Source organism: Somniosus microcephalus, chromosome 3 (genome assembly GCF_052327205.1).
Source record: "Somniosus microcephalus isolate GS21.2 chromosome 3, FLI_Smic_1.0, whole genome shotgun sequence".
NCBI lineage: Eukaryota > Metazoa > Chordata > Chondrichthyes > Squaliformes > Somniosidae > Somniosus > Somniosus microcephalus.
This window is the reverse complement of record NC_140989.1, coordinates 229,281,432-229,296,853: the sequence shown is the minus strand read 5'-3', so window position 1 is coordinate 229,296,853 and position 15,422 is coordinate 229,281,432. Positions and strand designations below refer to the sequence as shown.

The following is a 15,422-nucleotide window of genomic DNA, read 5'->3' as shown; positions in this document are numbered from 1 at the left end:
CTTCAAAATAGTGCCATGGAATCTTTTATGTCCACCTGAGAGAGCAGACAGGGCCTCGGTTTAACATCTCATCTGAAAGACAGCACCTCCGACAGTGCAGCACTCCCTCAGCACTGCACCATCAGCCTAGAATTTTGGGCTCAGTGCCTGGAGCGGGACTTGAACCTACAACCTTCTGACTCAGAGACAATAGCGCTACCCACTGAGCCACACCTGAAACAAAAGAAATGGGACCATTTAAACTGAGTCACAGTGGTTCAGGGGATGACTAAGGAGAAGTGCAGAAGGTTTTGGGGGCCCCACTAATCTTGAATGTGCACAGGCAGACACTGGGCCCAACAATGCTGATTTCTGCGTAAAACGTAGACGGTTGCTATGTATATGTACGTCTCAGTATCACACCAGATGATGCAGTTACCACTGTAGGCCCATTAGAGGACCTTCTGGCCAGATCGGTTGACTTCCTTCGAGACCCATACAAATCCCCCAGGGATTCAAATTACCGGCATTGTGAAAGAGACCCCCGGGATCCCTTGGCAACCAGTCCAGAATCCCAGCTGAAGTCTCTCTCCAAACCTCATGCAGCAAAATGGTTTTGAAGGCACGCGAACACACTAGAAACAGCCCCAAGTAGAAAGGCCAACTGTCTGCTCCAAAAGGAAAAATCAGTTATATTCACTGGGATTGGAGGTTCTCAGTATTATCAATATAATTAAGTATATGTGGGGGATGGGGGGGGGGGGAAATCTGTCAGAACCAGATTAGTTGGAGGTTGGGCTGCTATAATGTTGCTTTCTCCCACTGCAATTTGTTCACAAACATGAGGCAAAAATTTTAAAGTGAGCTGATCGTTACTGCTGCTCGCAGTTACAGTTGTGTTTATTCATTGTTTCATTGTCTCTCTATAAGCTAAATGTAGATAACTAATAAGCAGCTAAAATTTTCTGGGGCCTGCCTGCCTGGCTGTTGCCTTGTCTGAAGGTGTATATTTTTCAACTTCGCTTCAGCTATTTATCGTTTGAGATAAGGAAGATGCTCCCGGGTGTGAATACATTAACTGGCTTCCTTTATTACACAACAACAACTTGTATTTATATAGTGCCTTTAAAGTAGTAAAACGTCCCAAGGAGCTTCACAGGAGTGTTACCAAACCAAATTTGACACCGAGCCACATAAGGAGATATTAGGACAGGTGAATAAAAGCTTGGTCAAAGAGGTAGGCCTAGAAATTCAGTGCCCTTAGCGCCGATTTTGCGGCGCTAGAGGGCCTAGCGCTGCAATTGGCGCCGGCGCCTAAATTGCCTGGGGCCCTTCCGCCGCGGTAGACCGGTAGCGCTGCGCCGGCACCGATGACGTCATCGGTGTGCGCAGCGTCCCGGTTGCCATGCCGACGGGCCCCAGCGCCGAAATTCAGTTGCGGCCGCCTCGCCCGTGGCAGCCGCAACTAAGACTCTGGCAACAGAGTCCAACATGTTTTGCGCCGGCGCATTAAAGGCCCCGCGGCGGCCGGCCGCTTTCCCGCCGGCCGCCTGGCCGCAGCTCCCTCCCCGGACTTCCCCCCCCCCCCCCGGAACAGAAGCAAGCCCGGCACTTGTCCGAGGTGCCGGGCTCATTTTTAAAAAGATTTTCGCGGGCCGCGGCCGGGTGCAGGCAGCTCCTCCTTAAGGGAAGGAGGAGGCCTGCACTTCCCGAACCTGCCGCGCCGCAGCGCCGGAATAGCGCCAAAATTCAGCGCGTTGCGCCAGTTTTCAGGCGCAAACAGCTCTCAGCAGCGCCGGCAGCCGTTTGGGCGCAGAACTATTGAATTTTGGGCCCGACCAGCGCGACTTAGCTCCGGCACTAACTTCCGGCGCTAAAGCCCTGGCTGCGCCAAAACTCAATTTCTAGGCCGTAGGATTTAAGGGCCATCTTAAAGGAGGAGAGGTAGAGAGGCGGAGAGGTTTAGGCAGGGAATTCCAGGGATTAGGGCCTGGGCAGCTGAAGGCACGGCCACCAGTGGAAATTGGTAGGGTTTATAAATAAAATAAGGATGGGGTTGGACTGATTGTGAGTTTCATTTAATTTGAAAAATGACCCCAAAATGATCATATTTAGGATTTTATGACAGTGCACTATCGCGGTACCTCAAGACATGTTCTGTGAATGTAGAGCCATTCTCAGTTTGTTTACATGCTCATGGTGGAGGTCCCTTTGTTGCCATGCAGAAATTTAGGAGACGCCACATCGTCCATTGCTGAGATGTCAACATCCACAGGGAAATGTGAGGATCGGCCAGATTAGAAACTCTGAGGCTGGAGGCAGTCAGTCAGTTCCACCTGAGAGCACAAGATTCAGCATTTTTTATTTTTTATTATTCATTGATGGGATGTGGGCGTCGCTGGCTAGGCCTGCATTTAGTGCCCATCCCTAATTGCCCTTGAGAAGATGGTGGTGAGCCGCCTTCTTGAACCGCTGCAGTCCTGCCACAAGCCTATTCCTACAAACTATATTTCATCGCTCCACAATTGGCAGCCGTGCCTTCAGCTGCCTAGGCCCTAAGCTCCGGAATTCCCTCTCTGAACCTCTCTGCTTCTCTCTCCTCCTTTAAGATGCTCCTTAAAAACTGCCTTTTTGACCAAGCTTTAGATCACCTGTCCCGATATCTCCTTATGTGTAAAATTTTCAGTAACTCTCCTGTGAAGCGGCTTTGGATGTTTTACTACATTAAAGGCAAGTTGCTGTTTTTGCGCAATTCTGTTTTTTTTTAAGTGATTTGACTGTCCGATGATTTTTTTATATTCAGACGGGAAAATTAAACATTTTGACAGGGTTAAGAGAGCAACGTACCCTAGAAATTCCTGTCGGCGATTATAATAGGCAAGTGCTTTCTCTCTATGCAACTTCGGCAGGGGTGTTAAGCCGTTTATTTTAAGATTAACACTTCTGTTAGAATAGCCTACCGAGCAAAGCCATATGGGCACATTAATTCAATTACTGCCCACAGGTCTTAAAAGCAAAGCAGTGTGAAATGCACAGCAGGCTGATCAGCAGCTAAGAGAGGAAAGGGCTGTCCCATGCCCGAGTGTGATCTTTCAAGTCTTTGTTTCCATGATACAGACTCTCCCTTACCCATTCTGAAGTTACCTAGAATGAAAAACTGGTACTGTTTAAAATAGTCAAATCAGAATACCTGAACTCCAGGTAAAACCCTTGCCTTGGTTCCAGGCTGCTTTGGGATCAGGAACAGGGAACGAAGGTGACGGGGAGCCAGTTTTAACTTGTGAACACACCTTGGGACTATTGTAAATGTCCATTAGATTCCTGATGAGAGGAACTTATATAGTCCATGCAGCTGCCTTTATTTTCATATATGTAAAATATCCCCAACCATATCCAGATAGGTTTTTTTTAAAAGATGGGATTGCAGAAGGGACAAAATGCCTCAGATGAAGTTTCACAACACAAAATCTTCTGATTGGTTAGTTGAGGAAGAGTGGGGTCATGACCTCAGACAACCCCCCCTCCCCCACCCCCAGGAAATAAACCGGGTGTCTTCAGCTCTCACATTCCCCATCAGTAATTTCCCAATCCAACACGACTGCAAGCTGGATTTGTGCACGTTTTCAGGTTCATCTTTCACAATCAAAGTGATGACATGATAGCAAAATACTGCGGATGCTGGAAATCTGAAATAACAATAGAAAAAGCTGGAAAAACTCAGCAGGCCAGGCAACATCTGTGGAGAGAGAAACAGAGTTAACCCTTGGGTTTCGACCTGAAACGTTAACTCTGTTTCTCTCTCCACGGATGTTGCCTGGCCTGCTGAGTTTTTCCAGCTTTTTCTATTGTTATTTCAAAGTGATGACATACTGGGTATGTCTGCTTTTGCAATCACATGTCCACACATCTCGCAATTTCGGTCTAACTCCTTGCCTTCACGTGTTATAAGGACAGGATTCAGGGCTGTGTTTGTGCCGTTAACTTGATGGAAACTTCGGCCAGCTTTTGTTAGTTCTCTTGGTTGTCATGTAGGCGCTGGTAGGTCTGAATAGGGAACGGGTTTCCAGTCAGTCCTAGAGATCCACTAGTCTTGCACTCTGAGCTGGAGGTGGGGTAGGGTGGGGGTGGGAGGCACCGTACAGGCAGGACTCCCAGGTACTGCATCACTGCCCTGTCCTTAAACACAATCTTAGGATTCCGTAGTGGAAATGTGCAGGACTGAGGAAAAAATTGCAGGGTTATGGGGAAAAAGTGGGGGAGTGAGACTAATTGGGTCGCTCTTTCAAAGAGCCGGCACAGACACGACGGGCGGAATGGCCTCCTTCCCTGCTGTATGATTCTATGATTAACAAAAGTTGCACAAAAAAATGCTGATATTTGGAAATTTGCCAAATATGCAAATGGTTGAAGGGTTCAACCATGTTCAGTCCTCTAGGTGTGTAAAGTCTGTGGGTTGTGCAGTTAATTACGACACAGACTTCAGGAGTAACATACAACAGGACTTTACTATTCGAAGGTCAGGGCGAATCTGCCCTATAAATCATGCCACAGCACTTATATACCGGTGTGGTCACTGTCGGTATTACCGTATACAGAAGCCAAACAAGTAGTGCCACACCTAAAGTAGTTCTCTTAAAGGTGAACGGTTACATACAATAGTCTCTTAAAGGTAGACGGTTACATACACTACAATCCTCCCTTTTTAGCTTACAACATACGTATTCCCCATTAAACATAACATATATTCAACTTCATGTAAACAATTTACAGATATAGTCTCTGCGGAAAACAGTTCACAGGTTCAGTCTCTGTGGGAACAGTTCACAGATTCAGTCTCTGGTCTTGACTCGGTCCGAACAACATCTCTGTGGTGTAGCCGGTTCACATTGCTAGCGTGACTCATCCAATAGTCTTTCCCTTGACGTAACAGCTTGAACTTCCGTCCTGCTGAACCAGCAGTGCTGACTTTTACAAACAGCTGGACTGCCTTAGTAATTTTTCCCTACTTTCCCATTAGAAGTGATAATGATTTAGATGGTTATCATCTCCGGCTTCGTCTTTTCCTTTTTTGCTTCTTGGAGACTTTCGGGGCTCCCTTCTCAGCTGCCAGCTGTAGCGCCACCATCTCCCTATGTTCCTTAGACTTTAAGTGCTTCATCCTGATTTCTGCACTTTGGGAGTTTTCATCACAAGCTGGGCAGACCAAGTCCTCGTAATATTCCGTGTCACTCAACAGGTCATGGTAATATTCGGTGTCATCCTGAGCTAGTCTAGCGAGAGGGCCTGCTACTTCTTCCTTACCCAACTGGATGTTAGCCGACTGTTGTTCCCTCCCTAGACATCTTTCCTGAAGGGACTTCTTCATGCGTTCATAGTCATCCCGCTCTTCCTGGGTTTCCTGCAAATCCTTCACTAAGGACCTCATTTGTGATTTCAACACTTCCCCTTCCATCGGGGATTGATTGATCGGGCTATTCAATCCTTCTACTGGAGCAGCTGTTTCAACATTCTGTTGTTCACATAGACGTGATTCAGCGTACTTTTGGCATCCCAGTAAAATCTGTGTTGCAACCTCAGCTATTTCCATAACTTTTGAGGGCTCCGAACTCCTTCCCTTTGAAGATTGAAGCTCGTGTTCAGATTATTCCCATTGCAGAGTCTTGTCCCTCAGCATATGAAGGAGTTGGCTGACCGTTAACTCTTCCACGGGAACACTGTGGATCAGAGTCTTCTCCCTTTCATCCACCTTTTTTTCCTCTTGTACTTTGGCTTTCAGCGCTCGGAGAAGTTGCGCCTTGATGCTCTCTAGCTCATGTTCAGGGGCCATTCTTACAGTCTCTGTGTTTCTTACAGTTTCCTTTTCTTCCACTGAAAGGATTCCCAGTTGAATCTGTTCTTCAAGTTGTTGAACCTCGGTCATTGCCGCCTCATGGGTTTCCTTCAATATTTTTATGAGTTCTTGGACATCTTGTCTTTCATGTTCTGCCATGTCTTTCACCTCTAATTTCTCATCTATGGATGGAACTTCTACCGATGAGTCTGTCTTGGCCTTGAGCTCATCAAGAATTTCCTGCAGCCTTTGGACTTCTTGTTCATGTTCAACCTTTAGTTGCTCATATGCTTCTACTGAAACTAGCTTTTCGGAGGTTGCCGAGTTAACCCCCTCCAGAATTATAGCCTGGGCCTGTTCATACTGTTCTTTCAACTTCTCACACTCTGCTTGTAAGGAGTCATAGAGAAGAACTGGAATAAAATCCTGGCTTCCTGAAGATTCCTCTGCATTTGCTTCTTTCGTAATTTTCTGTTGGAGTTCAGCCAAGGCTGCTATGCTATCTGCCTCTCGAAGTCTCACTGCCATCAAATCTTCTTTAATCTTGCAGTCTATCTCAGCCATTTTCCCTTTACTTTCATTTAACTGAGTGAGTAGTCCCTTATTCTGGGCTGAGAGATATTGCACCTTCTCCTGTAGACCATTGCACTCCTTCTCTGCTCGACATAGCTGGTTACTGCTGATTTGGTTCTGTGTTTCAAGTTCCAACATCCTTTGCTTAGCTTCTTTCAGTTTCGCCCCTATAAGCTCCTCTTGCAACATGGCCACATTATTCTCATCAGGTAAAGAAGCGTTTCTCTTTTCTATGTCCAAGATTTTTTTCTGCATCTCTTTAAGTGCACATTGCGATTCAGCTTCTCTTAACCTTGCCTGCACTAGCTCCGTCTCCAATTGCAGGACAAAATCCTCAGTGTAGCGTGGTTTGCCTTTATGCTGTATCTCTAGATCATGCAAATATTCTAACTCCTGAACATCATAAGGGAGATGTGATCGGTAATTGGTCACGATGGCTCTATGGTCGCTCTCTGCTTGAGCCAGCAGGTTCTGTTGTCTTTCCAGACTCTCCCATTCGGTGTCATAGAACTTTTTCATTGTTTTCATCTCTTGTACGAGACGGTAACTCAATTGTTCTAATTGTTGTCGTACTTTGAGATAACGTTGAGTTCGAGCCCGGTGTTCCTCCGTAATGCATATGTCTGTAACTTGAACAGACTCAGAATTCTCTGTCTTTATACACGCCATCGTTTTTCCAACCTTAGTCAGTGAGTTCATGTTAACCTTGTTTTTCATACTTGGGCTGGACTTATCGTCTTCTGGCTCAGAGTCTGAGCTGCTTGTCTGCACCGAGTCCTCACTCGTCATTGCTTGTAGGTAGTGCCATTCCATGTCTATTTTCTTGATCCACTCCCGTCCTAGAAGTGGTGGTCCTCCCTCAGGTAGTACGTATAAGTTCATTCTTGGGTGTTCTTTACCCCTATCTCTCACCTTGACTCTTATCTTTCCCATGGGGTATACTTTATGCCCCGTGTATGTCTGCAATACGAACTTGGTATCTCTTAAGGGTATATATGAGAATAGCCTGTGGTAATCCCTTCGATTTATGACTGATACAGCTGATCCAGTGTCCAACTCCATTTTCACTTGGACTCCAGCTATTTTTAGCATGACCCAGATAGTTTGTAGGTCAGCTTCCTTACTCACATTATGAATTCTCAGACTACCCAGCTCCTGGCCGTTTGGGTCTGAGTCTGAATTCTGTTCGTCTGAACTCTTCTCAGCCACCTTGTGTACCTTGTTGTACTTTTCCTGTGATGGCTTCCTTTGGTTGTTGGTCTTCTTCCCTGACCGGCATACCTTAGCGATGTGACCCAGCTTGCCACATTTCCTACATTCCTGGTTCTTAAACCAGCATTGGTTCTGATCATGTGTTGTCTTCCCACAGCGATAGCATTTTGTTATACTCGAGGTAATTTGGTCCACACCGAGTGCCGCTGCCTTTAGCTGCATTTCCGCAGTTCCTTTCGCTGCGGCTTTGTGCGATGCTGCTATAAGGACAGCCCTGTCAAGTGTAAGGTCATTCTCTTCGAGTAGTCGCTTTTGCGTCCCTTCCTTGGACAGTCCGCATACGAACTTGTCTCGCAATGCCTCTGTCAGATTCCCTTCAAACTGGCAGTATTTCGCTAGTCTACGCAGTTCGACCAAGTATTCCGCGTTGCTTTCGTCTTTCCGTTGCGTTCTCGCATAGAATTTGAATCGTTCAGCCAACATCAACGGTGTGGGGTTCAAGTGATCCTTCAGAACAGCCACTATCTCATCGAAAGTCTGATCCGCCGGTTTAGCTGGTGATAGTAGATGCTTCAAGAGCCCGTATGTCTTTGCGCCCATCGAGTTTAGCAAGGTTATAGCTTTGTCGTCTTCTTCTATTTTGTTGGCCTCACAATAGATCTCAATGCGTTCCACGTACGTGGCCCAGTCTTCTATCTCCGAATTAAAATCGTTGATGTTACCACGCTTAGGCATCTTCCTCTCTTTGGGAACACAAGTATTTCTTTAAATTATTATTTCTTTTTTTTTTCTAAGATGGCGGTTTTCCCACGAAAATGGCGGTTTCCCGCTCTTATCTTCTCTCCCCGCCCACTTCAATGGCGGTTTCCCGCTTCTGTCTTCTTCCCCGCCTAATGGCGGCTTCCCGCGTTTCTTCCCTGGCGGGAGGGGTACACTTTCCCCCACGGGCAACGGCCGCTGGCTTTCAGGTTCACAGCCTGCACGTCGGCTTCAAGGCTTTCCCTTTTTTTTTTATTTATTGGCAGGGCGACCGGCTCTGGGTACCCCGTTGACGGCGAACAGGTTCAGCCGCTGGGCTGGCTCTCGCACAGTTCCCCTTGCTCGGCTCTGTCTCTCTCCCGCTCGCTCGGCTCTACCGGCACTGGGTACACCCCGTTGACGGAGGACAGTTCAGCCGCTGGACTGGCTCTCGCACAGTTCCCCTTGCTCGGCTCTGCCTCTCTCCCGCTCGCTCGGCTCTACCGGCGCTGGTTACACCCCGTTGACGGAGGACAGTTCAGCCGCTGGACTGGCTCTCGCGCAGTCTCTCTTGGTCAGCTCTGCCTGTCCCGCTCGCTCGGACCCCAATCGCGCCTCCCAGCCCTCTCACAGTCCGGTGCTTCTCTCCCCGGCTGCGGCTGAGTTTCTCTCTTCCCGCGCCTACGCTCCCGGTCGCAGTGCTTCGTGGCTTCGGTCACCGCCCGGCTTTTCCCGCCGGTCGCGGTCTCTCACGATGCCGTTGGACCCGACTTTTTTTTTTTTCCCGGCTCCTTTTCCCCCTCGACCGTGGTCGAGTGCCCAGCCCTTATCCTCCGGCTATTCTTTTCACTTTCCCTTACTCACAGTCACCGTGGCAGAAGGGACAGTCAGTGCCTGTTGCTGATGGAAGTTTTTGTCGCTAAAGTCTTCCTCCTTTCTATTGCTGCAGCCTTGAGTTTTCTCCCAGCCGAATGACGAGGGCGGTTGCCTCTTTTCGACGCTCTTTCGTTGCTTGAAAATATTGTTGCCGCAGGGTACGATCGGACTCGTCGCCACTGTAAAGTCTGTGGGTTGTGCAGTTAATTACGACACAGACTTCAGGAGTAACATACAACAGGACTTTACTATTCGAAGGTCAGGGCGAATCTGCCCTATAAATCATGCCACAGCACTTATATACCGGTGTGGTCACCGTCGGTATTACCGTATACAGAAGCCAAACAAGTAGTGCCACACCTAAAATAGTTCTCTTAAAGGTGAACGGTTACATACATAGTCTCTTAAAGGTAGACGGTTACATACACTACAAGGTGAATACCAGAGCTTCCCCTCAAGTATAACTAGTTACTTGCTTGGGTCTGGCAGATCACTCCAGGCCCTGGGATTCTTGCAGACACTATTAGACTGTATTTGTTTCCTTCGCTGTATTTCAATCTCCCGCTATACCTGGTCCCTGCCCAACTTCTCTCCCCATTCCTCCCCCTCAACCAATACCCTAGGCCTATCTGGGCACCAAAATGAGCTGCTTGGTCCCAGCACTGCTCTCCTGAGGCCAACGTTAAGCGGTTACTTGGCAGGCAACTCCCCCCCTCCCCACCCGCCCTCCCCTCACAGGTCGAGAGGATTACACAAAAGGAGGAGCCCATTTCTATAAAAAGAATCACCCCTCTTCCCCCTGCCCCCCCCCCCCACTCCCCACCAGCATTAAGAGGGGGACTGTACCAACCAGGTTGGGTCTCCCTATGCACATCCCAACCTGGGACAAGGCTTGCTCACCCACACCAAACAGGAGGCACGCTACACACTGCCTGTTGGCCTTGTACAACAAACAATAAACCATTGGGCTCAGGAGGCAGACACAGCAGTGAAAGGTGAGCAGCATAGCAGACCAGAGTTAGAGCTGGCTCAGTGTCAGAGACTGTGCATCTCCCTATATGGGTTACCTGAAAGGGAGACTGGTGTGAGAAAGGGGAAAGAGAGCCTGATCACCTCTCCCCTCCCCTCCCCCAAAAGAAGTATCCATAACAACATTCCTCACCCTTTAAAGCAGCAAGAGTTTGGTGCTAGGGCCTTACAAAGGTGAATACCAGCAGAAACATGGTCAATGTGGCACTTGAGGTAGAATCGAGGCCAAGGGCCTGACGTCCTTCACTAAGCGAAGCTGGTTTCTTTGAACTTTTACCAGAACCCAATAGTGTTGCATTCCTAACTGGCCAATGTGAGGAATGCAAATTCCCTGCATCAATAATCCAATTTTGAAGCAAGCGACGAGCCACTTCACCCTTATATATTTAGAAAGCTCAAAGAATTTAGCCAAGGGGCATCAAATAGCAGTGGGAAATGGCTCAAGAGCAACAGCTCAACACTGCCTCCATCAAGCTGGCTCCGCGTTTACTGGTTATGGAGAGATGCCAGCGCACTTTACACGAGAGAGGACTGCTCCAAACATGCAAAGAAGGCACCAAGCACGGCCATGTGTCGCTGACAGTGCCGTTGTCATCTCCTCTACTGTAGAACCAGGCAGCAGGTCTGGAGGAAGGCGCACAATTTAAATAGAAGCGCCAAGGTAAGGCCTGCAAAAAAAAGACTTGCATTTATATAGCGCCTTTCACAATCCCAAAGCGCTTTACAGCCAATGAAGTACTTTTGAAGTGGAGTCACTGTTGTAATGTGGGAAACATGGCAGCTAATTTGCACACAGCAAGCTCCCACAAACAGCAGTGTGATAATGGCTGGATCATCTGGTTTTGTGATGTCGGTTGACGGATAATTATTGGCCAGGAGATAACTGATAACTTGCTCTTCTCATCCAAAAGACGACACCTCCGACAGTGCAGCACTGCACTGGAGTGTCAGCCTAGATTTTTGTGCTCAAGTCTCTGGAGTGGGACGCAAACCCACAACCTTCTGACTCAGAGGCGAGAGTGCTACCCACTGAGCCATGGCTTGTAGGAGGAGCATAGAATATATGTGCGCACGAGGGGAAGCTGTAAAAGATGTATGCAAAAAGCACTGCACTAACACAGAAAATGGTTAATAAGAAAGTAGCAAGTAAGGTCCTAGAACTTAAAATAGCAGGGTTATAAGAATTCTATTACATAAGCCTTGATATAAGAGAGACAGAAAAAGAGAGAGAGAAAGGGAGAGGAGAGAGTAAATACTTCAGAGGAAGGAAATTCCATGGGCAGAAGCAACCCATTTCAATTCACACTGCTTGTGTTTAAAGACAAACATGGCACATAATAAGAGGGCACAGCACAGGAAAGGTGGTGGAAAGATTGGCGGATTTACTCAGCAGAGAGAGTCTGGAAAGGATCGAGTCTGTAGAGATTGGAATACCAGAAAGAGCACATGGCAAGTACCATGTTAATCAGATAGTCTAATGATTTGCACAACGTTACAGTTGAGAGACTTCTGTATTTTTAAATAAAACTTGAGATATAAAGGAAATTGTGTTTTAGAAATAACGAGATTTAAGATGGAAGCGGTCTTTTCCCAGTAGACTTCAAAATGTGTCATGTTCTGTGCACACGCGCGTCGTCAGTGGGCACTGTGAGGAGATGTTCTCCACAAATGACAGTGGGTACCAGCTTGGAAAGCACTGAACCCACACCAACGACAGCACCATGCCACCCCAAGACTGATGCAGGTCTACCAGGGTTAGCTGGAGATCGAGGCTGTCTGGCCTCGTGTGTCGCCTGTGGCTCAGCACTCCGCTAAACAGCCTTCCACCGGTGGTACTCCTTCTAGCTAGTGGCAGAGCACATAGACAACCAGCAAAAGTGGCAGAAGAAACGAGTGCATCACAAACACTGCAGAATGTGATAAGAAGGAATTACTGTGACTACTATCTTGCGACCCCACTCTTTTACTGTGCAGAGAACGAGCGGTCAGTTGGCCAAAAGTCAAACAAAAGGTGCAGTAGGCAGCAAGCACTAACGGCAGTTTAATCAAGGTTGTAGACATGTCCAAAAGGAAAACATTCACGTCCAAATTGCGGAGCTCGCGGGAAGAACTGGGCAATGAGATCCTCATGCAGCCCTTGGCTGCTCCACTGCTGCTATTTGTTGAGTAGGGTGCATGGCTACTACAGGGCTTCAGTTACCTTCTTAATGAAACAATATCTGGGAAAGGCCTGAGGAACACATAGACGATCCCTGTCGCACAATAGTTGAGTGACTGGCACTGCACTGCAGGTGACCAACTGTCCTCGGAGGTCTTCTTGGATTAGGTGGCTTAACTCAGTCACAACCACCTCCTCGGGCATTGTTCCTCTGCTGTGCTCAAGTAGTTGACTGACTATTGGAGTAGAACCAATGCCTGGGTTAGTCCCTACTGTAACTTGACCTCTGCTCCACCACCATATGGGCACTGCACTCTTCATGTTCATGCACATAAAAACTCCAGTAATGATCGCTGTTCTCGCATCTCTTGGGATCTGTAGTCCCCACTCACACCAAGTCTGAACTTGCATAAAATTTGAAAGAATTTGATGTGCCCTCGCAGCTGTAGGATGCTGCCTGTTTGTGACCTTTAACGAGGCCTTAACAAGGTCAATTGGCCTTTTTCTTTCTTCAAGTTTTCACAAGCATTTCCACCATCTGTTTTTTAAAGAGTGCGAATGCTCAAAGCATTTGCTGTCTCCTGTCATTCCACCATTCTTAGGGCAGGTTTCGTGAACAGGGGAACGTGTGATCCCAAAAGTGGACTCTGCCTCAGCCTGGAAACGCCGCAACGTTTAGGACAGCCGACCTCCTCAAATAACCCAAGAAACCCGGCCAGCATGAGGAAAGTCCTCAAATAACAACCCAATCCAAAATAAAAACTTCACAGCAGTTTACGCTCGCGAGGCTGTGAGCTAGAGTTACCCACCCAAGTGGTTAGAATGTGGAACTCACTGCCACATGGAGTGGTTGAGGCAAATAGCATAGATGTATTTAAGGGGAAGCTAGAGGAGTACATGAGGGAGAAAGGAATAGAAGAATATGCTGATAGGGTGAGATGAAGAGCAATGGAAGGAGGCTCATGTGGAGCATAAACACCGACATAGACCTGTTGTGCCAAATGGCCTGTTTCTGTGCTGTAATTCAATTTTATTTCTAGAGGGTTTATTTCTAGAGGGGTGGAATTGAAAAGTAGGGAAGTTATGCTAAACCTGTATCGAACCTTGGTTAGACCACACTTGGAGTACAGTTCTGGTCGCCATATTATAAAAGAGGATATAGAGGCACTGGATAGGGTGCAGAGAAGATTTACAAGGATGATACCAGAAATGCGAGGGTATACATATCAGGAAAGGATGAACAGGCTGGGTCTCTTTTCTCTTGAATAAAGAAGGCTAAGGGGTGACCTAATAGAGGTCTATAAAATTATGAAAAGTTTTGATGGAGTGGATACAGAGAGAATGTTTCCACTTGTGGAGAAGAGCATAACTAGAGGCCATCAATATAAGATAGTCACCAAGAAATCCAATAGGGAATTCAGAAGAAACTTCTTTATCCAGAGTGGTGAGAATGTGGGAGTGGTTGGAGCGAATAGTACAGATGCACTTAAGGGGAGGCTGGACAAACATCTGAGGGAGAAGGGAATAGAGGGTTACGCTGATAGATTTAGATGAGGAAAGACGGGAGGAGGCTCGAGTGGAGCATAAACACCGGCATTGACTGGTTGGGCCGAATGGTCTGTTTCTGTGCCGTATATCCTATGTAATGTAATTCTATGTAAAACCCTCCAAGAATTAAAGATTGATCTCCCAGGCACTGCTGCAAGCAAATCCTGGAGAAAGATCATATGGACATTAAAAAGTGGGTTTTGCCCCCCACCGTTTTCTTTGAACACTTTCATTTATTAGTTACAAAAACACTGGCGAAGGTAAGAAAAAGGCTGTTTGATTGGGCGAGGCGGGAGGTCATGTGATGAAACCTCTCAGCAAATACGTCCAGCCAGAGTTGGTGACCCCGCTGTGAGCGTTACCATGAATTCTCATTGGCTTACAACATCACCACAATGAAACAAGGCTTCAGGTGTTGTAATGCTCAAGTTCAGTTACATGTTCTGAGTTTGTACTATTGCGCTGGTCCTTGTAATCAGTGTTAATGCAGTGTTATTAATCCATAGTCCTGCATGTTATCTAGATTAGCAATAAATTAGTGTGTTGTGAATAAATTAACTGCCTGTGTTTGGTACTGCAGCTACTAACTCTGTCACTCAGTTACTGATGCAACGTCACTCCTGCATGGTTTTTTTAAATGCGTCTTCCTGCACGCTGCCCTCAGTAAATCCTGGACGTTCTGGAGCATCACCTGATTACCCGAGTGGGGAACAAGGAAACTTTATAGAACCTTTCCTCAGGAGATTAAAATAAATTGGGCAAACGGTACATCGTCAATAGCAGGAAAGACGATAGGGGTTGACCAGCTTTTTTGTTGTCCTTCCTAAAACCCAAACACAAAAATGGTGGCATGCAGCTTGAGACCACCACCACGAGTGGAATTCTAGGCATGTCTTATGGGATCGTTCTAATTATTAGATGAAGAGATGGATTCACTCGCAGTTCAAATGGACCAGAACCTTGCGGTATTTAAGATGATTAAAGGAGTTGATAGGGTAGATAGAGAGAAACTATTTCCTCTGGTGAGGGAGTCCAGCACAAGGGGGCAGAGCATTAAAATTAGAGCTAGGCCATTGAGGGGTGAAGTCAGGAAGCACTTCTTCACACAAAGGGTAGAGCAAATCTGGAACTCTCTCCACCTAAAGACTGGGGATGCTGGGGTACAACTGGAGCTTTCAAGGCAGAGATCGCTAGATTTTTGTTAGGTACAAGTAACGAGGGATATGGAGCAAAGGCGAGTAAATGGAGTTAAGGTGCAGATCAGCCCTGATTTAACTGAATGGCAGAGCAGGCTTGAGGAGATGAATGGCCTATGTTGTGTTCCTAATGTTCCGAGGAGCCACTGTTATATTTTTTGCCCGCTGCCAGGGTGAGTGTTGAGTGTTCCGTACAGGAACGCAGACTGATTCTTACATTGTTGGGCTGTATAGAAACCCGCCACCCCCCATCAGGCCCCACCTCAGCATCAGCTTGAAAGAT

The 15,422-nt window shown here is 47.2% G+C and overlaps 1 protein-coding gene across 1 annotated transcript in view; it reads right to left on the bottom strand.

The window, feature by feature from the left end:
- The window catches only part of LOC147121760 (ADAMTS-like protein 2), a 252,217-nt gene extending 239,618 nt beyond the window's left edge, over positions 1-12,599 (bottom strand). The window contains exon 1 of the mRNA XM_085977997.1: positions 12,438-12,599. Coding sequence (XP_085834123.1) covers positions 12,438-12,599 — 162 coding nt within the window. The remainder of the gene's footprint in view (positions 1-12,437) is intronic.
- Between the last annotated feature and the right edge of the window lie 2,823 nt (positions 12,600-15,422).